Source organism: Typopeltis vanoorti, chromosome 21 (assembly GCF_054136105.1).
Source record: "Typopeltis vanoorti isolate ZY-2024b chromosome 21, IOZ_Tvanoo_1.0, whole genome shotgun sequence".
NCBI classification, from domain to species: Eukaryota; Metazoa; Arthropoda; class Arachnida; order Uropygi; family Thelyphonidae; genus Typopeltis; species Typopeltis vanoorti.
The window spans coordinates 75,555,524-75,583,231 of record NC_143569.1 but is presented as its reverse complement, the minus strand read 5'-3'; the positions used below and the strand labels follow the sequence as shown (position 1 = coordinate 75,583,231).

At 34.9% G+C, this 27,708-nt stretch overlaps 1 protein-coding gene across 1 annotated transcript in view; it reads right to left on the bottom strand.

Moving 5' to 3' along the window:
- Positions 1 to 623: 623 nt before the first annotated feature.
- Positions 624 to 27,708, bottom strand: part of LOC150094986 (nose resistant to fluoxetine protein 6-like) — a 52,807-nt gene continuing 25,722 nt past the window's right edge. The window contains exons 9-15 of the mRNA XM_090411168.1: positions 21,238 to 21,403; positions 21,025 to 21,104; positions 19,626 to 19,748; positions 17,306 to 17,426; positions 7,845 to 8,031; positions 6,277 to 6,419; positions 624 to 941 (exon numbers count right to left, since the gene is read on the bottom strand). Coding sequence (XP_090267294.1) covers positions 690 to 941; positions 6,277 to 6,419; positions 7,845 to 8,031; positions 17,306 to 17,426; positions 19,626 to 19,748; positions 21,025 to 21,104; positions 21,238 to 21,403 — 1,072 coding nt within the window. The 3' untranslated portion in view covers positions 624 to 689. The remainder of the gene's footprint in view (positions 942 to 6,276; positions 6,420 to 7,844; positions 8,032 to 17,305; positions 17,427 to 19,625; positions 19,749 to 21,024; positions 21,105 to 21,237; positions 21,404 to 27,708) is intronic.

The following is a 27,708-nucleotide window of genomic DNA, read 5'->3' as shown; positions in this document are numbered from 1 at the left end:
TTGGTATGCCTTTAGTATTATGTTTTGGTTTAATTTTAGATTTTTTAAGCCTTAATTTTGTCCTTTTGAGATAGCTCTATTTTGGTTGGCTTTCGTTTTAAAGCAAGGCAGAGGTTTCTAGCCTATTGACGTCTGCTTCTTCTTGTGGTAGTCTATTTATGTGGAATTCGTCTCTTCACTGTGGACTGCTTAAATTAGTGATAACTTGAGTCTGAGCGAATGGAATTTTGTCAGTAGCAGTACAGTACTTAGAAATTCGGATTCATTATCTGAAAGTGTATAATCTGACTGGCTGTGGATTACTTTGTCTGTCGGAAGTTAGAGACTGTATACATGAATGATATAACTTGTAATTCATAATACTCCAATTGAATATTATGCACTACGTTCATGCAATTTAAGTTTTTATATTTTTCATGAATGCTAAGAGACTAAAACGACGTATAGGGAAATTAAATTCAACCTATTCACCTAATTTTACCAGTGTTAATATTATTCTTAATATACTAAAATCTATATACACATCTGGATTACAATAGTATACAAACGTTACATTTTGGTTCTTACATAAAACGTTTTGTTACACTTTGCTTGATGTACTCTAAGAGATAATATAACAAAAGATGAAATAGGCTATGAGTACACCATTCGCAGCGCTTACAATTGATAATTACAGGAAAATTATTACATTAGAAAAACTTAATGGAAATGACTGGAGGTAATTTCTCTGTTTTGCTCTTTGGTTTATTACAAGTTTTAAGTGCACTGGCGACGGCCTCTTCGATATTCGTATTGTCCATTTTGCCTTTGGTTATTTTTGCCATGGGATTTCTTCCGAAGAATGCTAATCTTTCGAGGTTTGCAAAAGGGGCTTCAACAAGTAAATGACAAACAAACGCTGCAAGCAAAGTAATAGCTGTGTGACCGATGAATTCATATATCTGCAGAGAAAAAAAAAGTTCGAATAAATATATTTTCAATTATTTCGATGAAGTGCTTCCAAAATACAAAAGACAGATAAAAATGTATTTCCATTATTAAATTGAATAAAATCTTGAGTTTACGGGACGAAAAACCCGAGTTTACGGGAGAAAAAACCTGCTTTCCCGTGCCAGAGATCGACTAACTCGGGAAATTGTCGAAAAAGGCTTAAACAAAGTTACTCTACTCGGCGACTAGACTTGAACTTAAGTCTAATCTTCGGGCGGTTTAGCGATGAAGAGTGCAAACACAACTTCCACTGCGCATGGAAACTACACTATTAAAACATTAAAAATTAACATTAACACTACACTATTAGACATTAAAAATACTGAGTTATGGTCAGGGACCAAGAGATAGCGGCACTTGTTGAGTCGTCTCTTCAATGTTGGCTACTTAAATTAGTGATGTCTTCAGCCAGCTATCTCTGATTGACTACCAGTGGAAATTGAACTGCTCACTCAGTCTCCAAAATTAGATAGGACTAAAACGGCCTCACCTACTTCTTATAAGGGAACAAAAGGCGTTAGCTGACAACTGATGGAATAAAATACATTAAATGAGACTTTGAAAACTATTTAAATAATTATAAAAATGAATATTTCATTTTATGTTGTTAATAACTACCAGGTTCCCAAAAAGTACACTTAGTTCCATTAAGAAATACTAAGAACAATAACTTCAATAAGGAACTATGATGGTTCTATTGTCTATAAGACAGAGTGGAACAGAAGAGGTTTGGGGCAGGACTTTTTTTTCCAGTTTAATCCAGGAATGGTTCAAAACAAAAAGTCCGACACGATCTTTCTTCTACATCGTAATGAGATAATCATTAAAGGGTGATATTCAGAGATTGACATTTGTCTGTATCTAGACCACTGTTTGTTGATAATATTATCAGATGAGGGACTTTCAACAGACTAGTGATATATCGAAATTACTGAACCGAGAATAACTTCTACGGAGAGAGAGTCAGAGATTGAAAGCCTGTTAAAAAGTACATAATGTAGATAATATTCAATTATTAAAAACTCAAATATGTTCGTTTCTATGCTCTACTTTTTGCTGAAAGAGAATCTGTGTAATTGTAGGTTATCTTTTACAACTATTGACAAATAAGAGACTGAGGAAGCAGCTTTTGGACGAAAGTGGTGTTGAATGAGTAAATTAAAAAGAACGCAAAATTAGATGCTCGAAACGAGACCTTTTTTTGAATGGGACAGAAATAATAAAAGGGGGAAGTGCCTTCTACTGTGGCTAAACATGGACTTTTTTCAAACCACTGTAAAACCCCTATAACCGGGTGGTAGTCTCGCAAAAGGTGAAGAAATTCATTTGACATCAAAGATATTTATAGACCTTAATGTTCATGGCAGGGAGAAAGCTGTGAAATTATCAAGACGAGTAAAGAATTATGTCTCTTGTAAAGCATAGCGGGGGAAAAGGCTAGGATTACAGTTTATTGCGCATTGAGAACATGGAGAAGATGGCAAAAATAAAATTAATGAAACAGCGGAAGTGATTTAAGTGAACTGAAAAACTGTTAATTGAGATGCAAGAAATTTGGCACAGATGTTGTAAAGGATGACGAGTGTTAGGATTTTTACTTTTTTTTACTAAATAGCTTAAGGAAATCACAACCTATACTACGATATACATTAAAATAAATTTTAATACACTTCCAATATTTCGGAAACGTCACGTTTCCATTTTCATAGGACCTTAACACCAAGACACGTGCACGCAAGCACACAAACAGTAAATGAGGACGAAGCAGGAAGCTATTCTTTCTCCTAAAAGTCCTGATGGTGTCCCCTAGCAGGCAATGTTGGTATTTTAGGGCGATTGGGCTGAAGGTCTTCTGATGTAGGTTTCCCAAATTTGGGGGCAGTCTCATGCAACCAAATTTGTTGAGGTTTGGATTGTTTCTTAGTGCTGAGGCTGATTCCATGAAAAGCCTTTCGTATTTGAATTTACTACGGTGTATTATCGTAGCTTTCTTCCACCGTGTTCTATGGCAGGTATCCAGAGCATGGTCTGCAAGCCCAGAGTGGCTGTACTGGTAAAATCGGATGTAGTCCTTGTGTTCTGAGATTCTGATATTCGCTTTCTTGCCTGTTTGGCCAAAGTAGGACAGCTTACAGCAAGGGACCTGGTATACACTAGGCAGGTCTGGGGGAGGGGTTTAGTAGAGCGGATAAGGATTGTCAATTTTTTACATGGTCTGTAACAAGAAGTTAAGTCATTTTTTTTAGGATTTTTGTAATTTTTCCGAGGTGTCTCGGATATAGGGTATGGTGATGGATTTAGAGTAATCCTTGTTGTGAGGGGGGGGGGGAATTGTTGTTTATTGGTTTCAATATTTTTTGGATTTTTTTTGGGGGGAGTAGCCATTGGCTGAGAAAGTGTTGAGAATGTGGTTTAGTTCTGTGGTCAGGGCATCGTCATTTGGACAAATAATTTTAGCCCTGTTGTGTAGTATCTTAATGACTCCATATTGTTGCGAGGGGGGTGGTGGGATTGTTGGTGAATGTATCTGCCTGTATAGGTGGGTTTTCTATAGACTGAGAAAACCAAGGTTCCATCAGGCGGGTGGATGACTAGTGTGTCTAAGAAAGGAAGGCAGTTGATTTTTTCTTCTTTCAGGGTGAATTTGATTCTGGGGGTGTTGGGTGTTTGTTAAGAAGAAGAGGAGTGCATCGGAGCCATGTGGCCAAATAGCGAACACATCATCAACATAGCAAAGCCATATGGTTGGTTTTTGTGGGGCAGAGGTTAAGGCTTTCTATTCAAAGGTATCAATTTAAAAGTTGGCCAAGGGTGGGGAGAGTGGAGAACCCATGGCTGTCCCCTCTATTTGTTAGAATTTTCCTTGCCAAACAAAATAGCCTGAGTTCATTGTGAACTGAAATAGGGCTATGATAGTTGGAGGAAATTTAGTTAGGATTAGCCTCTAAGGATTCTTTGAGTGGGACATTTGTGAATAAGGAGCAGTATAGTGTGTGAAAGCTTTGCCAAATGTTCAGCAAGTTTGTATGTGGGGGAATCAATGCCATCCACTATGAGACGTAATGGCACATATTCCTTATGTATTTTTGGGAGTCCATAAATACGGGGGGGGGTATGGAGTTAAATGGTTTTAATTTGTTAGTGATTTCCACAGGGCAAGAAGTGACCTTCTTAAGGAGCCTGTGGAGTTTTCTAATTTGTGAGTTGGTGGGATTGTACTCGATAGGAAGGTAAGTAGCCCGATCTAACAATTCAGCTTACCTGTGTAATCCTTTTGGTTAACAATACTGTGGCGTTCCCTTTATCCGCTTTGGTGATTTATTATTTTCCTGTTTTTCTTTAATTCTAGTAGAGATTTTATTTCCTTACTGGTCACGTTAGTTTTTGGTGGTTTTGCTTTGGTCAGAACACAAGCCACATCCAGTCTAATATCGTTGGCGACGTGGTTTGGAAGGTGTCGTATCCCGCGTTCAATTCGTATGATAATATCTTCAGCAGGTATTCTTCTGGGCGCAATGGCGAAGTTGTGGCCATGTGAGAGAGCGTCGAGTGCTTCAGGTTTCACACTAACTGATGAAAGGATGACTACCGTTTCGGTAGGAAGATGTGGTTTCGTGTTCGAGTTCTTTTTTAAATTTTCAAAATTTTTGTGCTTTTTTAAATTCTTTCTCCGCAGAAGTGCACCAGATATCGTATAACACAGACCAAATTTCGTGGCTTAAGGTGCTTGAAAGTTTATCTTCGCGTGTCTGGATAGTTAAGTTAGCATCATTCAGGAAACGGCGAGTAGTAGCGAATTGTTCCTTGAGCAAAGCTTGGCTGGCGCGGTTATAAATACGAAGAGCCTCTTGCGAGGGGAGAAACGGTGCTTAAATTTGACACAGTTTGGGATTACCTGGTTATCCCGGCAGCGTTTTAGGAAGGCGAGACGATTCAGTTGTCTTGATAGCTTTAACTTCATTTTACCGTAATGGCGGGCCTTACGTGCGTTGGCATCTCCGTGGATTATCGTAATTCTGGGTGGAAAGGCTTAGACATTGGTTATGCATTTTTACTAAGTGTTAGGATTGTAAGGTATGTTTTGCCAAGATAAATTAGTTTGTTCATGTGTGTGTGTGTGTGACTGGGAGGTTTAGATGTGCTTGGTATAGTGAACAACTGAAAAGAAACTTGGAGAGAGAGAGAGAGAGAGAGAGAGAGAGAGAGAGAGAAGTAGAAAATGTAGAGATAAGTCGAAAGATCCATAAATCATAGCTGTTTCGAGAGTTTTATTTTCATACACCACAACACTGTTGGTCCTGACTTTGAACATGACTGCAGATGTCAAGTGGCGTGAATTGATACAACCATTTTGTTTATTCTTCTACCAATATGATAACCTATTTCTGTAGACTGGAAGGATGCACTAGGCTTACCTTCCAATTACGTTTTTAACCTCCAGACACGGTTTTTAGTGTTGAAATCGGAATTTTTTACTATCCAGTCCAATCTTGCAATACGAGCATGTTGCTTAATTAGCAGTCAGAAATAATTTGCATGTCTTCAGGGAGCATTCAAATAAATTTTGTTGGAGAGAAGGTCCTTTAGGAACATCCAAATAACATCTGTTATTCGAATGCTCCTTGAAGAGTTACATTGGTTTGTAAATTTAATTTGTAACAATTTTTGAGAAATTTTATTTTCCTCGTAACATTTGTAGCTATGCCTTTCTTGCAACTGTTATTTCTCTTTGAGTTTTTAATTATTTATTTCTTAATTATTATTATTACGTCACACCTGTAAGGAGTCGAAACACTCGTCGAGAGAGGTCACCTACTCTATAACTCTCGTCTCCACTACTCAATCGACCAACTACAGCGAACCGCATCATCTACACCAACGTCATCTGCTGCCCACCACTACCATTTGGATGTTTAATTGTTTATGCTGTTGTTTAAAACATAATTTTGAATATATATATATATATATATATATATATATATATATATATATATATATATATATATATATATATATATATATATATATATATATATATATATATATATATATATATATAATATATATATATATATATATATATATATATATATTCTGCAGTTATTAACGACTATTTTATAACCGACTTCCCCTAATAACATATTTTTTCTCATAATGCAGATCCTTAAACGTTTATGAATTAACCTCCATAAATAAATAAAAAACAACGAAACATTTATCATATATAATATAACGTTTCTTGAATATTCAATATTTTATTATGCGTCCAAGGAATGCAATACTCACCAAATTATATTTACTGAGTACAAATTTCTCTCTAATAAGTCCATATCGGATCATAATTATAGGTACATGGAGGAGGTAGGTAAAGAAAGTGAGTCTGCTTAGCACTGCCAAATAATGCATGGACAACAGCTTTGTTACTATGCCTGTAGAGAGAAATATACAGTAGTTAATCGCATCATATTTATCTGTATGTTCTAGGCCATCATTAGTTGATTTTATTTTACATGATAAAAGCTTTATTAACGAAGTAAAGGACATTTTAAAAATCCCATTATGGAGTTTACAAATTTATAAGGTCACAAAAGTTTGAGTCAGTTACACATAAATGATAACGGAAGTTAACATTTGTAATAGGTCAGGGCCTACGAACTTTTTTGAAAGAGAGCCAGAATTGCCTGTAGGTTTAACTAAAAATGGTTGCGTACCCGTGGATATTCTGAACAGCACATTATTTTTTTTCGAGGCTAATGATATTGTTTCATATGCTGTTATTAGGATTTGAAACTGCGAAAGTTCCATTTTATAGTCCAATTTTACTTCATCGTGCTACGGGGGCTGGAAGGAGATCCTTAGATACTTTACGATGAAATACATCAGCAAAGATAAAATGTCACTAGAAATAAACTAAAAAAAAATGACATAAGTCTTTTAACGTCTTTTATTTCCCAAACAGAGTAGACGGACCTTCTGGAAGCTCTGCTAACTGGTAGATCTTCCATAGAGATTGGGTCTCAGAGATGCACTTTCTTTAAGAATTGGATTCGAATCTCATTTTGACTTTAAAAAAATTGCATCTGAAGCGCGTTAGCCGGTTTCATGACATCTATGAGGTTACGAACTCTTAATAAGAGCTTTAAACTTGAATATAAATTGAACATGAGTGAGCCAATGCCATAATGAAGGTGTTTGAGTTTCTTTTTCCTTCGAGAAGTTTGCGTTTTTCATCTCGCAAAGCAGACGAACTCGTTACAAGGACACACGACAATTAGCAGGAATAATGTACTAACCTCGTAGACACTGCTGTTTCGGTTCTCATTTCAAAACAAAACAACAACAAGTATATTGGGTATTACTAACTGAAATAGTGATATTTCTTTTGCAATTTTTTCTGCACCATTCATACTTGCTTGCGATAGAAATCGACTAACCGGCATCCTCAAGAAACTCTTCGTAAAAAGTTCCTGTAATCAAACGTTGAACAGTCGTTTTTCTGATTGTCTGGCGATAAAAATCAGAAGATTTAAATCTTTTATTTAACTACAGTTCAATGTTTTATTAAGCTTTTGCTTATTTGATATACATTTTGATTTTTGAGAATTGTACATTTCTTTGATTTTTGAAACTGTCTGTTTCTTTCCGTGAAAATTTTAATTGCATAGGATGTTTAATTGATATATGTTTTCAAGCATTTTTGTGCATGCTTTTTAAAAGACGTTTTCGTCTATGATGAAGAAAATAATGGGAAAAAGTTTTCAAAATCATTTAGGAAAATTATTGATAAATGTGGCAGTACAATATACTTAGTTATTTGCAATAATTATATATAAGAAGAAAACGCGAATACCTACCTTTCGGATTTGTGACACAAACAACGCATACCCAGCATAGTCCCGCACTCCAGGCGATTCTGTGAGTCGAAGAGTAGATTGCACTTACAAGGAGAGGTGGAAAATTTCCCCTCTGTGCTTCGAATGGCCCATACAGAACACAGAAACCCACTGTTATAGCAATACAACTTCCAAAGACAATGGTACACTGTGCAAGACAGAGATAGTAATCGAATTAGGGTGGAAGACAATAGTATATTTATTTACAGTGGATTTTTTTAAATTTCAAATGAATAAATTCAGAAATCGTCAATAAAATATGATGAAAAAATATGAAGAAGTAATAGTTACAGAAACACATGTCAGTTCAATAGCAGAGATGCTGAGTTCTTTCAAGCCTTTGACACCTTATGAATTTGTATATTATTGTGCAAGACTGTGAAGATCTATTTCTGTTGGAAACAGATTAGCTCGTAGACTAGTGTCGAAGGAATTGATAAGAGTTGTGTTTTGTGATAGGCAATAATGAAAAGCATCGTCTTGATTATTTATTTCAGAGCTCCTTAGTCATTAAGATCGTTGAGGAGGCCACTTATTCTTTACTCGTTTTAATTCCATTCTCAGGAAAATTTCAACAATAGGACTTCTAATAGGTAGATGTTTGATCAACAAGATTTTGAGAAAATGGGGAAAATTTAGTAAATAATGATACAGTCTGTTAAATGTCAGTTGAGAGGATAGTGAAGGAATGTATTATGCAAATTTTATATAAGAAGAAGAGCACGAAATATGAGAGTGAGATATAAACTGATGAGAGATACTATCCGATAGAAAATTAAGTTCATAAGTTAACAGGAGCGAAAAACAAGAAGCCATTCACGAATTTATATAAAAGTGTCATAAGTAACGGCCTGAACAAATATTTTTCCATAGAGAGTACAGGAATTGGCGAACAAGATGGAGGAGTTTGAGAGTCAAGTTAAAGTACAGTAACAGAATTAAATCGGACATCCCACAATGTATCAATGATTATAAAAGATATAAATCATCACAATCTCTTTATTGTGAGCATAATGAGCTTAATATGACATCAAAGTAACGGCATGAGAGAGAGAGAGAGAGAGAGAGAGAGAGAGAGAGTCAGCTAATTATTATCCCACCTAAGTAGGTCTAGAAACAGATCATATTTCGGTATAGTGGGTTGTCTAAGCGTTTGATAATTCGAGAAGATGCTCCTAAAATCAAACTTCATACTTTTTCAAGTCATTTCAGGTTTCCTAAACTTAGTAGTACTCCATCCATAGCCATAAGTTTATAAACACCATTCGGCCATCCAAACTGGCAAAGAGACACTCATTAATGGACATAATAATTTAAAAGTAAGCACTAAAAATGGTGTGATCTAGTCACTGACTGGAATCAAAAATTCCAATTAATGTCATAAAACATTTGGATGTTTATGGCAGTTCAAGAATTGTTTGCAACCAGATAAATTTATCTGGTTGAAATATATATATATATATATATATATTTCTTGATTCTTGATTTTACGAAGTTATACAATTTGTAACTGAAGCTAACAATCTTTTATACCCGTATATAGTTAAAGAATTGAAAGAGATTTTGGTAAGTGGGAATGAGCTAGAAAAAGGTTAGCAGCCATTCTATATGTCAGTGTCTACTGTAGGGGTCCTGGCGCTCCGATACAAATTTAAGTTGAGCGCCCCTTACTTTTTTTTTCAATGTAGTTAAATTTTAAAAATTTAAAGCTCATAACACATATATTAACGACACAGCAAAAATCACAAAACATACAAAAATGCATATAGATTAGAATTAAAAATATATAAGTTATCGAATTACTGACTGTGAGCTATTATAACCGGAGAGGTACAAACTAGAAAAATTGCACAAAGACAAGAATCATCTAATTTTTAATGGAAAAAGCAATGTATGAAAAAATTACATTATTTCAAAGTTTATTTTATTGATTTTATGGAAGCAGATTCATCCAAAATTTCACTTGTTTCCAGTGAAATACTGGATCTTAGATATATTTTAATTAGTTTTAGTCTTGAAACTGATAGCGTGCCACTTGTCTAAGCTGTAACTATCCTGCATGATGTCCTTTAAAATTTCAAAAAAATCAACTAACGCCTTTTATTCCCTAATAGGGAGTAGGCTAGGCCTTTATACCTTATCTAGCTTTTGGAGACTGAGTGGTTAGTTCAATCTCCACCGGTAGCCAATCAGAGATAGCTGGCCCATGTCTATCACTAATTATAGCAGCTGCCGATGCAGAGGCTGGCAAACAAGTGCTGCCATCTCTTGGTACCTAACCCTGACAAGATATGTCACTGTCTGAAATAATGTGGGTACTAAGGTAGATTTTCTTGAGTTTACGGGACGAAAAACCCAAGTTTCCGGGAGGAAAAACCAGCTTGCCTGTGCCTTCATTATATAATTCGGCGGCACAAATATCCTTTTCTTCACCATCAGTCAGGGCAACTTGTAAATTATCATAGTGTTTTCTTAAAGCGTCCACATCCATATTAGAATTTTCCTTGAAACTGGATAAAAACTGAAATATATTAAAAGTGACTTGTAAATAGATCAAACCTTTCAGCCAAAGAATTAATAAAAGTGTCTAAAATTGGAAGGAAAAAACGTAACTTTAAAGTTAGATTGCTGATCAACTGGCGTTTCGTCCGAACATTCATAACAGAAAAATCTTTTGATACATCTGCGTAATATACTGGTTTTGAACTCTGGAGAAATTTCTAAATCTAATGCTAACTCTTTTGCCGATTCAAGTACAACATTAAAGTTTCATCCGATCTAAACTCTTCAGTAATTAGTGATGGACATTGGCCAGCTATCTCTGATTGGCTATCGGTGGAGATCGAACTGCCCACTCAGTCTCCAAAAAGCTGTATAGTGTTTAAAGGCCTCGCCTATTCCCTATAAGGAAATAAAAGGCGTTAGCTTATTATTATTATTATTATTATTATTATTATTATTATTATTATTATTATTATTATTATTATTATTATTATTTTAAGTTGCAAAGTAGATCTTTTCTTGTGAATTAAAATTTAAAGTACATCAGTGAACTCCGTTCTTCAAGACGAACATATAGATGTAAAAACTGTAAGTATCTGTTAAGTAATAAGTAAAATATAAGTATTCAAAGTTCGAAGTATACGTTGGTCAACTACGCGAGAAGAGAACAAAGGAAGTGGCCATATTAGAAAATACAGCAAGATCGTCAAACAAGAAGTATGAAGTGCTACAAATGCCAAGAAGACCTAACGGGCGAAGAAAACCACGTAACGTGTAGGAACTGCCAAAGAAACATGCATTTTTTATGTTCAGGATTGTCCGAGACTACCTGGCAGCGAAAATCAAACAAGAATCGCGACGAGTGGAAGTGTCCCCATTGCAGAGATAACAAAGGAACGTCGCCTTCGACCGCAGGCGGAAAACAGCCAACGCAGAAAACAACCGCAGGCAGTAAACAGCTATCAACAACAGAGGGAATTAAAAACAAAGAAAACAACAACAGAAACCCAGGTGAGCCATCTTTAAATGCATTACTTGAAAATAGATTACAAAACCTAAAAGACTGTTTAATCGATTTTGTTGGAGAACTATTTCAAAAACATACCGCACAAATTACAGAAAAATTTAACCAATACGAGGCATTTATTAAATTTAATAATAACTCGATAGAAGATATGTTACAGACCGTTAGAGAAATTAAAAACTGCATCAAAGAGCTAACTGAAAGACAGCATAATTTAATTAAAGAGACAACGGACCTACGGCAAGAACTAAACTCTCTAAAGCAACAGTACGAGCTCTCAAACCAACAGCAGCACAAAAATGACCTCCTCATAAATGGTCTCCCAGAAATAGCAACGGAACCTCTAAGAGACACTGTAATACAACTAAGCCAAAAAATCGGCTCCCCCATTGAACCAAGAGACATCCAGTCGGTGCATCGGTTACCACAAAAAAGGAAAAGAGAAAATAATACCCGTCCTTCTCCCGTCGTAGTGCGACTCACCAACAGCCTAACAAAAACTACACTTATAAAAGCTAGCAAGATTAAAAATCCAGTAGTAAAGGATCTAAAAGGAGACCACGACAACACCCCAATATACTTGTCTGAATACCTTACTCCACACTATCAGAAAATATTCTACCAAGCAAGGAAAGTAAAAACAGAAAACAATTAACAGTTTATATGGATAAGAGACAGCAAAATATTCCTTAGAAAGACACAAGACTCAAAACCAATCGAAATAAAATCCGTAGATGACCTCAACAGGCTGTCACATTGAAAGGAATATTGGCAACTCGTAAAGAAGGACCAGCACCCCAACCAACATGAATGCACACCATCAAGCAGACGTAATCACCCCGGAACATGATAATTGCCACATTCTGAAATCAATATCAGAATGGAAACAACTGACAATCCCCAAAAAAGGACTATCTATTCTCCACATCAACATCAGAAGCATTCAAAAATACTGGCTGACCCTGCAAGCTTATCTGAAGGAAGATATAGACGAAATAGATATTTTAATACTGACTGAAGTATCTACGACAAGCGAAGAGGCATCCTCCTACCAAATGCCACACTTTCAACAACACAAACACTGCAGACAAACAAAACGAGGCGGTGGTATAATAATATTTACCAAACATAAACTAGAAGTAACAGAAATAAACTATAAACTAGAATACGCAGAAAACATATGCATTGAAATTAAAAACATCAAACAAGAAAACTCCCTGATATTAAACGCAATATACAGACCACCCAACTTAAGCACCACAAAATTCCTAGAAGAACTAAACAGATGGCTTTCAGCCACGAAAGTAGGCACCTCAAAATACTTGATAATAATAGGAGACATTAATATAAACATTAGGAACATAAATAACAACACAGAACAATACCTAGACCTATTATCGGCATATAACATAACCCCATCCATACAGTCGTATACACGAGAAGAGATAGTCGGAAACACAACAACCTCAACCTGCATTGATCATATAAATATAAGGGCCCCTCCAAACAGCCACACAGCAGCCGTCATAACATGCAAACTAGCAGACCATTATTTCACAGCATTGCAGTTACACACTGAACCAGAACCCATAAAAATCACTGAGACTACAAAACAGTATCATAGCATTGTAAACGAAGCAACAGTGAACGATGAAATCAGAAAAACAGACTGGATGCAGATAGCATCTTTAGACTCTGCTGAAGCTGTATATAATAATCTTAAACTTGCATTTAACAAAATATACAACAAAGCATTAACAAAAATAAAAATACGCCCCCAAACGAAACAAAATCCATGGATAACAGACAACATACTAACAGACATACAAAGAAAAGATGCCCTATGGAAACAACTTAAGAAGTCACCGAACAATATCGCTTTAAAAGCTGAATACAAAAGAAAACGGAATCCCCTAACAACCCAGATTCGAACGGCAAAAAGAAACTATTACAGCAACAAATTAACAACAGCACAGAACGACATAAAGGAAACCTGGCACCTGATTAATGAAATGCTGGACAATATACACAGAACCACTGCCACAGAAACAATAAGACACAGCTTTGCCTGCGACCCCAAATCCCTCAAACAGTTGGCAAACAACTTTAATCAGCACTTCGTGAACTCTGTCCAAAAGCTACAAGAAACAACCTTTCCTCACACATGCGAACATTCTCCACTAGGTCCACGAGCAACCCAGTCGATGTGGTTCCCCACAGTAACAAAAGAAGAACTATCACTGGCAATTCAACAAATTAATCCTAACAAAGGACCGGGGATAGACGGAATCAGACCAAAAGACATCAAGAAACACTCAACCGACCTACTTCCAGTTATACAAAAACTGTTAAATAAAATCTTCGAAACGGGACACATACCTGAAACACTGAAGACTGCATTAATCACACCCATACACAAACTGGGAAAAAGAAACATAATAAGTAATTACAGACCTATCGCCACGCTGCCTGTAATCAACCAAATCATGGAGCGCATTGTACATCAGAAACTCTCCACATACGTTGAAAAATTTCAAATCATACCCAAAACACAATATGGCTTTCAAAAAAATAAAGGAACAGCAACACTCCTGAAAGATTTCACAGATCTAATAAACGCTGCATAGGATAAAAACAGAATAACATTAGTGGTATTCATTGACCTAACAAAAGCATTTGACACACTAACACATAAAACCTTGTTAACGAAACTTACCCATATCGGAATTGGAGGTCGTCTACTCCAGTGGTTTAAAGCATACACGAAAAACAGAAAGCACATCACACGTATAGGATCAGCACACAGTAAAGAGGTACATGTAACCTGTGGAGTACCGCAAGGAGCTGTCCTATCTCCCATTCTATTTAACATATACACACACGACATAAGCCAACTCCCCCTAAAAAGTAAAATCTTCCAGTATGCAGACGACACTGCCATAGTATCCATTCACAACACTGCAAAAATCGCTTACAAAAATATGCAACACGACATCAATCAAATCACCAACTGGTTAACCGAAAACGGCATATATATAAACCCTGGAAAAACAAAGCTAATGATATTCAAAAACCCCCAAACCCTGCCCATAGAAACTAAATATCTCACTATCAAACATTCATCCTCCTATACACAAAGTGCAGATCCTAAAATCACAACCATCACACAGGTGAAAACAACACGCTACCTTGGACTTCACTTCGATGCAGATCAAAGTTGAAATAGCCATACAAACTACCTACATACCAAGCTTAGGATAATAGCAAGCAAACTATACAGATTAAAAGACATTGCCCCAACCCACATAAAAATACTAATCTATAAAGCATTATGTGAAAACATTTTAAGATATGCAATCACATCATACGCATTCTGCGCAGACTACAGACTTAACAGGCTACAATGGTTGCAAGATAAAATGATAAAACTGATATTCTGGGAACAACCCACTCTTATGCAGGAAGCATGGACAAAACACAAAATATTTAAGGTGAAACACTTACGCCACTACACAGTCATGTTAAAACACTACTACAGCCCAACATATAGAGTAACCAGAACAACATATCAAATAACAAGACCACAGTCAACAAACTACATAACATATAAGTACAACAATCACGAAGGCAAAGCCACCCGAAACTTCTACATACCTGACATGATAAACAAACTGCCGTTCGACAACAGAAACCTAGGAACATACAGAGAGCTGAAACAGGCACTATATAAATATTATAGTGAGAATGAAAATTAGAGCAATTCCTGTTTCTCTCTCCCCCACCACACATACACACACACACACAAACCACGACAACCCCCCCCCTCTCAAAAAACCACCACTACAGGAACACAAAGAAACAAACACACCATGTCTAAATCCAACCCTATTTGTACAAAAAAAAAGTTAAACTGTAATAGCAGTCGAAGTCTTTCAAGCACGTACCAACAAACAGTAAAATCAACACCAGGCTTGTGACCACTATAGGAACACAACCATGAAACCACCACCCTCTGTCATCTATTATCTTCCTCAGATAAGCTCTGCTAAGCTTCGAGGAAGAAAATTACTAACTTACAAGTATCTGCTATACACACTTGTAATGCGTTATGAATATTATATATATATATAATTACAACAGCAACTATGTATGCAATTCATCTGAGACATAAAAAAAAAATTCTGTATAATCCTTATTGTAAATACTGTAAATATTATTATTGTATGTAACTTATACTGAGACATAATAAAATGTAAAAAAAAATTATTATTATTATTAATATTGAACTGTGTATGCTACATTACTGCATTGTATCGTGAATTGTGTGCACATAGGTGCCAATTCATATTTAGCTAGTTTAAAAAAATGTATATTCATATTTATAAAATGTACTCTGCATTTTGTATATCGAATTTTCGTACTGTACAGAAAAGATAATATGTTTTTCATTGTGTGTGTGCAGATACTCTGTGTGATAGTAAATCTTATCATTTTCATTGTAAAAACAAATAAGTCGTTTATAAAAAATAAAAAAAATATTATTATTATTATTATTATTATTATTATTATTATTATAATATACAAAATTCAAAAATTCTGTATAAACCTTATTGTAAATATTGTAAATATTATTATTGTATGTAATTTACACTGAGACATAATAAAATGTTTTAAAAAAATAATAATATTATTATTATTATTATTATTATAAATTCTTCAGTAATGCGTTTATACATAGATTCACTTAAATTTGTGTTTGGATTTTTTTTTATTACGTGACACCTCCAAGACGTCCAAAGACTCATCGAGGGAGGGCACCCACTCCACAACTCTCCGTCTCCACCACTCAATCCACCAACTACAGCGAACCGCAACTACCAACACCAACGACATCTACTGGCTACTACCACCACTAGTTTTCACAGACAACCACAAACATCCATGCCCACGGCGGGATTCTAAGCCGCAAGTTAGAATCCCGTAGCTTTTGGTTGGAGAGGGGATACGCTAACCACTCGGCCAACCATGCTATTTTACATTGATCCTGCACTAAATTCATACCAGATTACAAGTAAACATAAAAATCCACAATCTTTAATTTTGAAAGCTGATGTTTTTGCTTCATGTTTTATACTATTGTCGTCAGTTTGAATATTATTATAAATTTCCACAAAAGAATCCAAAACTTCTCCAGTATTATATCTAAGCGAACAAAGAGTGTCAGTCCTGGCTTCATCTGGTATCAGCAATGAGAGATTAAGGGGCGGGCTGACCAGGCAATCACCCATGCCGGCAAACGTAGGGGACGTCATAACTAAGGATTTGAGCAAATAAAAACTTATGAACAAAATTGAGGTTTTCTCTTTCATTTAACTAAAATAGACGATTTAAATGAATTGAGAAAACATTGTATGGATTTGCATTCAAGTCTTAATGATGAACATAGTAGTTATGTTCATCGATGGGGACGAACTCTTTGAAGAAATTAAATCTCTTAGCAGTTTAATTCCGGAAAATATCAAATCGCCATTAGAATCTTCATAGTTTTTAAAAAGAAATAATTTTATAATTTTCAGAATATAGTTTACAAACAGTGAGTCACAATGAGAATTTTGCTGACATTTCCAATAACGGTAGCAATATATATATATATATATATATATATATATATGAGGATCGACCTCTGAAATCTAAGAAGACATTTTTGAAGACCAGTACAGACCTATCCGTAAAGTATTTGCACCTAAGAAACTTAAGCTCTGTCTTTAGTGGTATATTCATTAAAATGAACTACACAGAATTTCATTCTGAATTTATCTAAATAAACATTATTTGGTTAAAAAGGAATCAACGTTTGAAAATTATAAATTAAATTATTGATTGCAAATTCTCTTACCCATCCTAATTTTAATTTGGAATTCTTAATGATAAAGTATCCGAATAAAATTCCTAAGAGATAGGGACCTACGTGGACATAAGTTTTAAAGTACACATCTTCGAACATTTTATAGAAATACCTGTAAGAAATTAAACATAAAAATAAAATTTTAAAATGCCATCTGAAATTTAATTTTAATATATAGTTAGCTTCGGCTATAATTTAAATTTTGGAAGGATTCTGTAATTTTTCACTTATTCTGTTATTAATAGTCAAAGTAAAAACGACATTAAAACTTATTTGAACAAAATACAAAACCAAGTTGTTAACTGGGAAAGAGAGACACATCACCTCAAATCTGACTCATCTGTTTTGGTAGAGAAAATTCCAGGAGAACAGAATTTACCAGAATGTGCAGTTTTCACATGGAATAGATTTTTAATAATAATAATCATCCCGACCAGGAAATGAACTTCGTTCACATCAATATTGTTGGAAGTTTGGATAACAATATTGAGAACCATGCTCTATTGACTAAACACAGAGCTTTCTTTCGGAGATATTTTAAGCATTCAGTAATGACGGTGATGGTGGTCTCCCCAAGAGCACGAAAATCATCTATCATCTGAAGACAAATATTTGTTTCTCTCTGTTTCTCTCCCATCTGTTGGATGTCGGTTTGAACTTAGATCCCTTTGACTGGCAGTAATGCCTGAAGAAATGGACAGTGAACAATATAATAACATTCTGGATATTTCTTTGTTGCCTCAGCTGCAGAAGGTAGAAATCACCCAGGTATGTGTATGGTTGATTATTCACGATAATAAACCTCAAAGACTATAACGAATATTCCGAGTATAATATAGATAAGCATAGTGCTGTTGTGAATCGATGGAGGACATTTGGAAAAGCTGGAAGGTCTTTTCTGGCAAGACCAATATGCCCATCTTTGGTATAGCAACCGACTGGAATTCAGTAGATGACTTGTCCGAAATAACTCTACCAGTATCTACCAGAAATATCTCTACCAATATCTTTACCTTCATCAACAAGAGTGGCATCTGTACGTGCTGTCAAAATTGTGTGAAAGATATACTGAGGTTAATGAAAAGCTGAAGTATGTAACTTTTGGAAAATAAGATCAGAGTATTATCTAGGATATGGATATATCCTATATGAACAACTAGATTCGTGCATTACAGATAGTAGTCATCCTTTGACAGTACAAGAGTACGACCTTGTTTCTTGCATAATTCTGAAATCAGTTAAACTTAAACAACACTCTCTCTCTCTCTCTCTCTCTTACTCTCTTCACTCTTGTCGATTTATATGAAAGCAGCGAATTCTGAATAATAATTACTAGTCATTTTCTAGGGCACTGCATGCATAACGTAGTGACCCGTGGCATTTTTACTCTTCATATTCAACACCTCCACATGACTCTACTGGAGCATTTGTTTCCGCTTCTGAAATCGACTTCGATACTGGGAAGCATCAACAGGAAAGGGATACATTCTTCGCAAACAAATGGTCTGAGTTGTGACATCTGTCACAACTCAGACCATTTGTTTAATGTTTAATGTAAAACAAATGTGACAGCTGTTTTACATTAAAGATGAATTCCGATGAGAGTTAGACTTTATGTTCTGGATGAGTAAGATGTGCATTTAAGTTCTGAAATCTGATGGGCATCTTATACACCCAGATCATAAAGCCCAACTCTCAAGAAAATCAATTTTTTTCCCCCAGTAAACTTTGTGTTAACTTGTCTTCAGCTTTCTGCCAGTTTGTTTTCTGTTCAGACGCTTGAGAGGTATTTCTTTTGTTTTGAGTTCACCTCTTTTTTAAGGACCGTCAACCTGAACTTCCTTTGTCATTAACATTTCCGTTAAGAAGGCAAGTGGAAACCCAAAATTTATAATTTGTTTAGTTAAACCTAAGTTCGAATCTCTTCTAAAACGCAACACACCTTTTCAAATAGCCATTATATTCTAAGGGATCAGAATTGTTTTTTTCGAAAAGTCGAAGTTTTACTCCTTCAGAACAAAAAAGTCAAAGAAAGGCATAAATAGTTAACAGACATAGCATAATAGTGATCGTATAGCTGTATTTGATCCAATCTCATTTCCCCCAAATCGCGATCATGCTTGTTATATGTAGTTTAGAACTACTAAAATACCTCAAAATTATTAGTATTGGAGTAGAAAGGCTCTTCTAGGTAGTATTGAACTTTAAAATAGGAATTTATGTTTGTCTTTTTGACCTTCATATTCCATTAATTTTTCAAAAAAAAAACATACTGAAATTAATAATTACTATGAAACAAATGTATACTTACTCTTCGCTTGGGATAGCTGTCGTGGGAATAGGCGGATAATGGTTCACATAAGTTACCACTCCAACTGCTATACTTCCTGCCAAACTAAGAAGAACTGCGATTGTTATGCCCCATAATGGTTTCCTGGAAGAAAAGTTACTGTTCAGAGATATTTGAAAAACAAGTAATAAAACTGAGACGAAGGACCATTAAAAAATCAGCTAACGCCTTTTATTCCTATATAGGGAGTACGCGAGAACATTTTAGCCCTATCTAACTTTTTGGAGACTGAGGGGACCTTCGAATTCCACCGGTAGCCAATGAAAGATAGCTGACACAAGGCTATCACTGATTACACATGGCATTCGGTAAAGAGAGGCAGCTGACAATTGCCACCATCTCGTGGTCCCTAATCTTAACACCCTACTATCTAAAAATAGTGTGGATTCAACATTCGATTTCCTTGAGTTATCGGGACGAAAAACCCGATTTTCAGGGAGCAAAAACCCGCTTGCCACACCAGAAATCGATTAACACAGAAAGCGGTTGAAAAAAAGGCTTAGTAAAACTTTCTGTTGTCAAGAATTGGACTGTGATGCTCTTTCCTCAGACAATCTAGTACCATGAATGGTACAGTCCATTTTTACTGAGCTACACAGACCATTAATGTTATTTTCCCCCTGTAAACTATAGTTGTATAATTTATGTTATAAGGCATATGGGTAGCAACAATTAAAAATTCAAGTCTTATAAAATGAAGACTATACAAGCTTGTCCACTCATGACTTTTATAAACATTTTTACCTTAAGCTAGATTCTGTCGCTTTTACAGTAAGCAAGCAGTGGGTTTTACTTAAATTAACAGCTTATGGGTGCATAATAATCACTTCAATACTATCATATTCTTTTATTCATTGATGGAACGTTAAAAGATGAAGAAAATGGTACAAGAGGATATCTCTAGCTCTGGCAAGTGAAGATGATGTAAGGATAAAATGTCTTTCCATTTCTGGAAACTATCACATTTATGAATATGATATCATCATCACATTTATAAATCTGGTAGAGTCAGGTAATAAATTAAAAAAAAATATTTTATAAGATATAAAATAAGCAATTAAGTCACTTTTCGTATCACCCATCCTCTCTCTTCGTTGCTTGTTTAGGTGGTTCGACCTGGTGCATAATCAGGTTTATATAATTTGGAAGCAAAGCATATTAATTTTTAGTGAAATTATGTTAATTATTCTATTTACTTGTAAAAACTAGCAAAATATGCAAAAAATATTTCAAAAACTGAAAATAAATATTTTTAATAAAACATAAACAATCATTAAAATTAAAAAAATGGACACACTTTTTTACGTGTTTTTTTCCTTTTTTATATTTTAACTTATTTTCTAATATGAGTTTTACGTACCAATACAGAGGAATGATAACCAGTAGAGCAAGAACGTGAAGTTGAAAATCAGCACTCAGATACCAAGTGTGAATCATGCACTAAAAACAAAAACAAAAACAAAATTATTCGTTGTATTTTGCCTTTCACTTAAGGAGAATAATGTAATCAAGAAAGGTTATTAATATATACTTGGAAATTTATGTAACGTTAAATAACTAAAATGTAACTTACAATTTCGGGCACCTTGAGCCAGTTGCTATAAAACAGCAAATTCACCCACCAGTTCTTATAACAAGCTTTCAAATCGGTGTCTATCTGGTTGTGCCAGTTTGGACCACTTCCTATCAATGGAAGCAAGAAAAACGCTCCAGTTGTAAACATCAATGGTGGAAGTAGCCTATTCAATTAATAATAATAATAATCCTGTTAGTCGTGTAAAGCCAAATTAATGGCCGAAATCTTATAATAATAATAATAATAATAATAATTTAAAATACGTAGTGAACCTGAAACAAACAATTCAACATGGTGTTCAATGTTTATCTGTAGTTCATACACATTTATTTCTTTTACTTTTTATAATATATTATATCACTTTTTATGGGTTATATTTACCGGCCTGGTTGGCCAAGTGGTTAGCGTGTTCCCTTTCCAGACAAAAGGCTGTGGGTTCGAATCCCGCAGTGGGCATGGATGTTGTAATTGTCTGTGAAAATACGACTTGCGGTAGTTGGAGTTGTGTAGATGACGATGATAGCTGCGGTTTGTTGTAGTTGGTGGAGACAGAAAGTTGTAGAATAGGTACCCTACACCGATGCGTCTTTAGACTGCCTGGGAGTGTCATGTCGTCGTCTGAGCAATTGAGTTATAGGCTTTTTTATGTCCTGCTCTGCAGATGAAGTTGGTCTTTCCATCTGAGTTTTGGACGTCCAAGGTTCCTTCTTCCTGTAGGTTTATATTTATATGCTAGTTTGGGAATACTCTTGTTATCCATCCTTTCTATGTTGGTGTAGCCAATATTGCTGATATTCTTCTATTTCTTGGATGTTTTTTTGTATCAGATCGTTCTCTTATTTCTGTGTTTTTCTTTTTATCTAATCTAGTGAGTCCCAGGAGGGGTCTTAGAAACTTCATCTGTGCTGCTTTTAGTCTTTGTTTGTTTCTTTGTTTTAGAATTCAAGTTTCACTTCCAAATTTGAGAGATGGTTTAGAGGTCATGTTATGTAATTTTAATTGAGTTTCTTTAGTTTTTTTCCCAAAATTTCCTTTAGTTATGCCAATAATTCTATTGTAAATTTGTATTCTTGCTTCAAATTGTGAATCAGTATTGTATTGTATTGCGAGATTATATTTCCTAAGTATTTGAATTCTGTAACTTGTTCTGTTATTTTATTGTTAAGCATAATTTTGTCTTTTTGAATGGTGTTTCCACTTTCATTTAAATTTTTTTTTTTGCTATTTCATTTAGATGGTTAGTTGCAATTAGCTGTTGATATTAGTTGTTTATTATTTGTTAGTTTAATTCCATCTTTGAAAGTTGTTTTCCATTCTTTTAGGATTCTGTTTATATAAATGTTGAATAGGATTGTGGATAAGCCACAAACATTTCTTACTCCTTTGTTTATAGTTATAGGTTGTGATAATGCTCCATCTGCAAATCGGATGCAAATTTGTGTTTCTCTGTATTGACTTTTATTAATTTAGGAGGTATTTTATCTCATTACAATGTTTTCCAGAGTAGATTTATGTTCAAGTTATCATACGCTTTTTCGTAGTCAATAAATAGAAGAAAAGTGGGCAATTAAATTCTTTTCATTTTTCCATGATCTTTGCAAAAGAGGCATCTGTGCATCCTCTCCCTCTTCTACAACCTCACTGTTCTTCTTGTAAAAAAATTTCTGTATATTTTCTTTGTGGTCCGATGATATCTTGCTCTAATGATTTAACATATTTACTGTAATCTTCTCTGCGTATAATTCTGGAAAGCTTTCTGACTTCAGCCCGTAATTTCTTATATTGTATATAATCAGCAGTTGTTTTACTTTGCAGATAGATTTTAAAAGCCTTCGATTAATTCCTTTAAGCCATCATTCCAAGTTCTGAGCCATTTTGATTTTTCTTGATTTATATCCAAACTTTCTTCTGCTGGATTTAATATGATTTCTTCTATATTTTCCCAGTCAGTTTGAATATTGTTTGTGGTTGGTTTTCTATTATCTCGTATTCTACTTTTAAAAAAGTTTCTAATATTCTTCTGTTCTAGGAAGTGAATTTTAAACTGTTTATTAGATGTCGGTTCGTTATCTTTTTTCCTTTTGAAGTATTTGGTTCTTTTTATGAATTCAAATCTGCTTTCAACTAACCTGTGATCACTATTAATTTCACTCCCTCTAAAAACCCTTGTATCCTTGATATTATTATTTAGTTTGTTGTTAATAATAACGTAATCTATTATTGATTTTGTTCCTCTTGCTTTCCATGTGTACTTATGTATATATTTATGCCTGAAGAAAGTATTGCTGATTTTTAGATTGTTAACTATGCAGAAGTCTCTTATTAAAATTCCATTCTTATTGATCACCGATTCTCCCTCTGATCCAATGCATCCTGTTATTGGGTTAATTGCCACTCTAGCGTTGAAATCTACCATCATTTGTATTTGTTTCTTCAATACATTCCTGAAGTTTTCCATAAAATTCTTCTGTCTCTTCCTCTTTTCCATCTGCTGGTGCATAAATTCCGAAAATATTGAAGGTTTGATTCATAATTTTCATTATAACTTTGATTATTCTATCTGATACGCAAGTATAATCCGAAATTTTGTTTTTCCATTTTTGTCATGTAATAATAATAATAATTTAAACCTGTTGCCATCGATGACATTCCTTGTCCAGCTGTTTTCCTCTGTTTCTACGATTTGGCCCACAAATTCTGAATCCCTTCTATCTTCGTGAATGTAACAAACTTGTTATCACCGTCCATTTCTCGTTCTTTCTTTTTAACTTCCTGGCCATTTACACTTTCACTGGTTCTGTACGTAACACCAACAGTTTTGTTGTCTGCTGAAGGTTTATATTTTTAACCTTCACCACCCTTGCAGTTTTCAAAATATTTATTAAGATGTGTTTACATTTTTAATTAAAGGTTTATGTTAAAAGTCAATTGGACATCCCTAACTTCTTAATTACCTATACTATACACAGATTATACCACTGCTACAATATAGATTTCCTAAACCTTAGCATTTTCAAAGCTGCAAGTATTTACAACACTCTACGATTATTATAGATCTTTTAGACTTTAGTTAATTCCCTTATCATTCACCCTTATTTGCTTCTTTCTAAGGAAATTTCCATCACATCATATTAGATCTTATCATCTTCAAATGTATTAAGTACTGGTAATAACAGCTCTCCCTCTGACGTATGACATCTATCTGATCTTTGCAAACTTTGTTATTTCGATATACTTAATGCGTCACCGCTTTATTTATTTATTTATTTTTATTCTGGAGGATTTTAATATGAGATCTATTAATTTTTTTATCATTCCAACTTTGTATAATGAGTTAAAGTAGTCTCCGCAATAAATCACGCTACAGTCATTGAGTTGCCCATAAAAAAAAAAAAAAAAAAAAAAAATATATATATATATATATATATATATATATACATATATATATACCGGGTGATTGTAAAATAACGTCAAGTGTTCAGAGCCCTCTAGAGAGTAATGTATTGGACGAAACACACCAATATTCGGTAGACGTACACAGTGGAATATAGGATTCGATTTAACGGAAAAAAAGTACCAAAAATCGCCAACAGGGGAAATTTTCGCTGTTTACAGAGTAAAATGCGATAATTTGCGTTATCGGGTTCTTGTGAGCGATCATGCAATAATAGGAAAGCCTGTGAGATTTCTTATCATTCGTAGACGAACTGCTTTTCGATGCCTCTTACCTTACGTGAGCGTGCTTTGTTAGTCAAACCCTATTATCAGCGGAACAATAATGCCAGCGCTTGTCTTCGCGATTTTCGGCGTATGAAAAATTTACGAAAAGGACCGATTAGCGTAACAAACTTACGAAAACTGATTCGGCGATTTGAAACTACTGGAACTCTAGCAGTGCAGGTAGGCAGGGGACGCAAATCAATCAATCAATCACCAACAAGTTGAAACCTCTATTGTGGAACAGGAGATGACGAATGTGCAGGGTACCGGCAGTGCACGAGCAATATCCCGGCAAACGGATATCATATACACAACGGTGTGGAAAATCCTACATCAGATGTTGAAGTAGTTTTACCCCTATAAAATCAGTCATGTTCAAGAATTGCGCCCTCGTGATGCGACCACACGAATCGACTTATCTTTTAGATTCTTAGCACGCATGGAAGTGGATGATGCATGGCCGTGGCAGATTTTATGGAGTGACGAAGCGCACTTTTATTTGAACAACGATATTAACACACGCAACTGTCGCATTTGGGCTGCAACTAATCCGTAAGTGTGTCTGTAGATGCCTATCCACTCTCCCAAAGTCACAGGGTGGTGCGCATTCACAGCATCTTTTATCATCGGTCCATACTTTTAAGACGAAAATCGCCCAAATGGACTAGTGACCTGTTCCGTCAATTCTAACATGTATGCCCATATGCTACAGAACTTTGTGGTTCCACAACTGCAGCAAAGAGGATGTCTCGATTCGACCATCTTCATGCAGGATGCTACAACACCTCACATTGGACTTCAGATACAGTGTGTTTTGCGACAACATTTATCTGACAGAAGAATCATTAGTCGTGCATTTCCCACGCCATGGCCACCGAGAGCGCCTGATCTCAATCCTTGTGGCTTTTGGCCGTGGGGATTTCTTAAAAGCATTGTGTATCAAGGACATGTACCCGATATTCCAACTTTGAAAGATCGAATAACGTTACACGTGAGACAAATCAATTCCGATATGTTGCGAGCCATTGTGGAAAATGTCGTGCACCATATGCAGTTCCTGGAACATCAGAATGGTGGTCATATTGAACCTCATTTGTAATTAACAATAAACGTCATGAAATTGATGTGTGCTGTCTCTCATTTGCCATTTAGTCATTCATTAGTCACACCTACTAAAATTAATTTGGCCGCGCCAAAATTTCCAGTCTGCCGAATATTGGTGTATTTCGTCCAATACATTACTCGCTAGAGGGTTCTGAACACTTGACGTTATTTTATAATCACCCGGTATATAAAAGAATGCGAATTTGTCATAACCGATCTTCTGTTAAATAAACTGTCTTGTATACAGTGCTAATGATTCCCATTCGCATACTCGATAGGACTGCTATTTTTTTATAATACTAAGAATATTCAAGGATCTTCATTTTATGTGTTGCATCATCCATATGAAATGCAATAACCTTTCAAATATCCAATCAGAAGGAATTATTCCACAATAAAGGTTGTCGAACAAGAATTAACCCCAAGAGATCTGTTAACTATCATGGGAGAGATGCCATCACTACCTGCAACATTATAAACTACGCAGTGATTTAAGATATCAAATATCTCTCTCTTTTCCTCCTGTGTTATGTCATTAAATAAATCATATACTATTACTATTATTAGGTAATAATATTTTTGAACTGCTTATATTTATTCTGCCTTCTTCCGTATTATTATTATTATTATTATTATTATTATTATTATTTGTATTTTGTTAATTTTCTCTGTATTTTTTGTTAGTTCTTTGGGCTTTCGCATGTTTTTCATTTTTTGTGCAAAGCCAAACTGGAAGAACGAGTAGTGTATTTCAACAACAAACATTGAAATATCAGACAACTGGTTCTTCCAGTTGTCTGGTATTTCAACGTTTGTTCAACACTGAAATACTCAGTCATTGAGTTATCTATTTCTCTCACTATTTAATAAAAGAAAGCAAGCAAATTCTTCCTAACCGATCCAGTGCAGTATAGTACTCTTAATATCAGAAATTCAATGCTTAGTGAACAACAACAACAACAACAACAACAAACACTGACATATCACACAACTGGTTCTTCCTGTTTAGCTTTGCATGAAAAATGAAAAGCATGTGCAAAACCAAAGAACTAACAAAAATACAGAGAAAATTAACGTAATACAAATAACAATAATAATAATAATAATTCTTTCTTTCTGCATTGACAGTGTTCCAGATTTTCAAAAAGAAATATAAAATACTAATAGGTAATACTAATATCTTGGAACAAGATATTAGTATTACCTATTACATTAGTGCTAGGGTCAGGGACCACGAGATGGCGGCACTTGTTTAGCCATCTCTTCACTACGTGCCGCTTAAATGAGTGATAGCCTTGGGCCAGCTTCTGTCTGATTAGCTACCAGCGGAGATTTAACTGCCCACTCAGTCTCCTAAATTTAGATAGGGCTAAAACAGCTTCGCTCACGGGAATAAAAGGTTAGCTGATTTTTTTACCTGTTGTTTATTTTCAAATTAAAAATGAAAAAAAAAATTAAAAAGTCGCAATTTTTCTAAAATCATCTTTTAGAAAAGATGATTTTCTAAATTTCTAAAATCAAATTCTTCTAAAATTCAATAAAATGGTTGCAAAGGTTATTACAATCAGTTGACGTTAGTGATACCACGCTCATTCTCACCTTTACAGGTTTATGATATTTATTGTTATGTTTTTATGATATCCT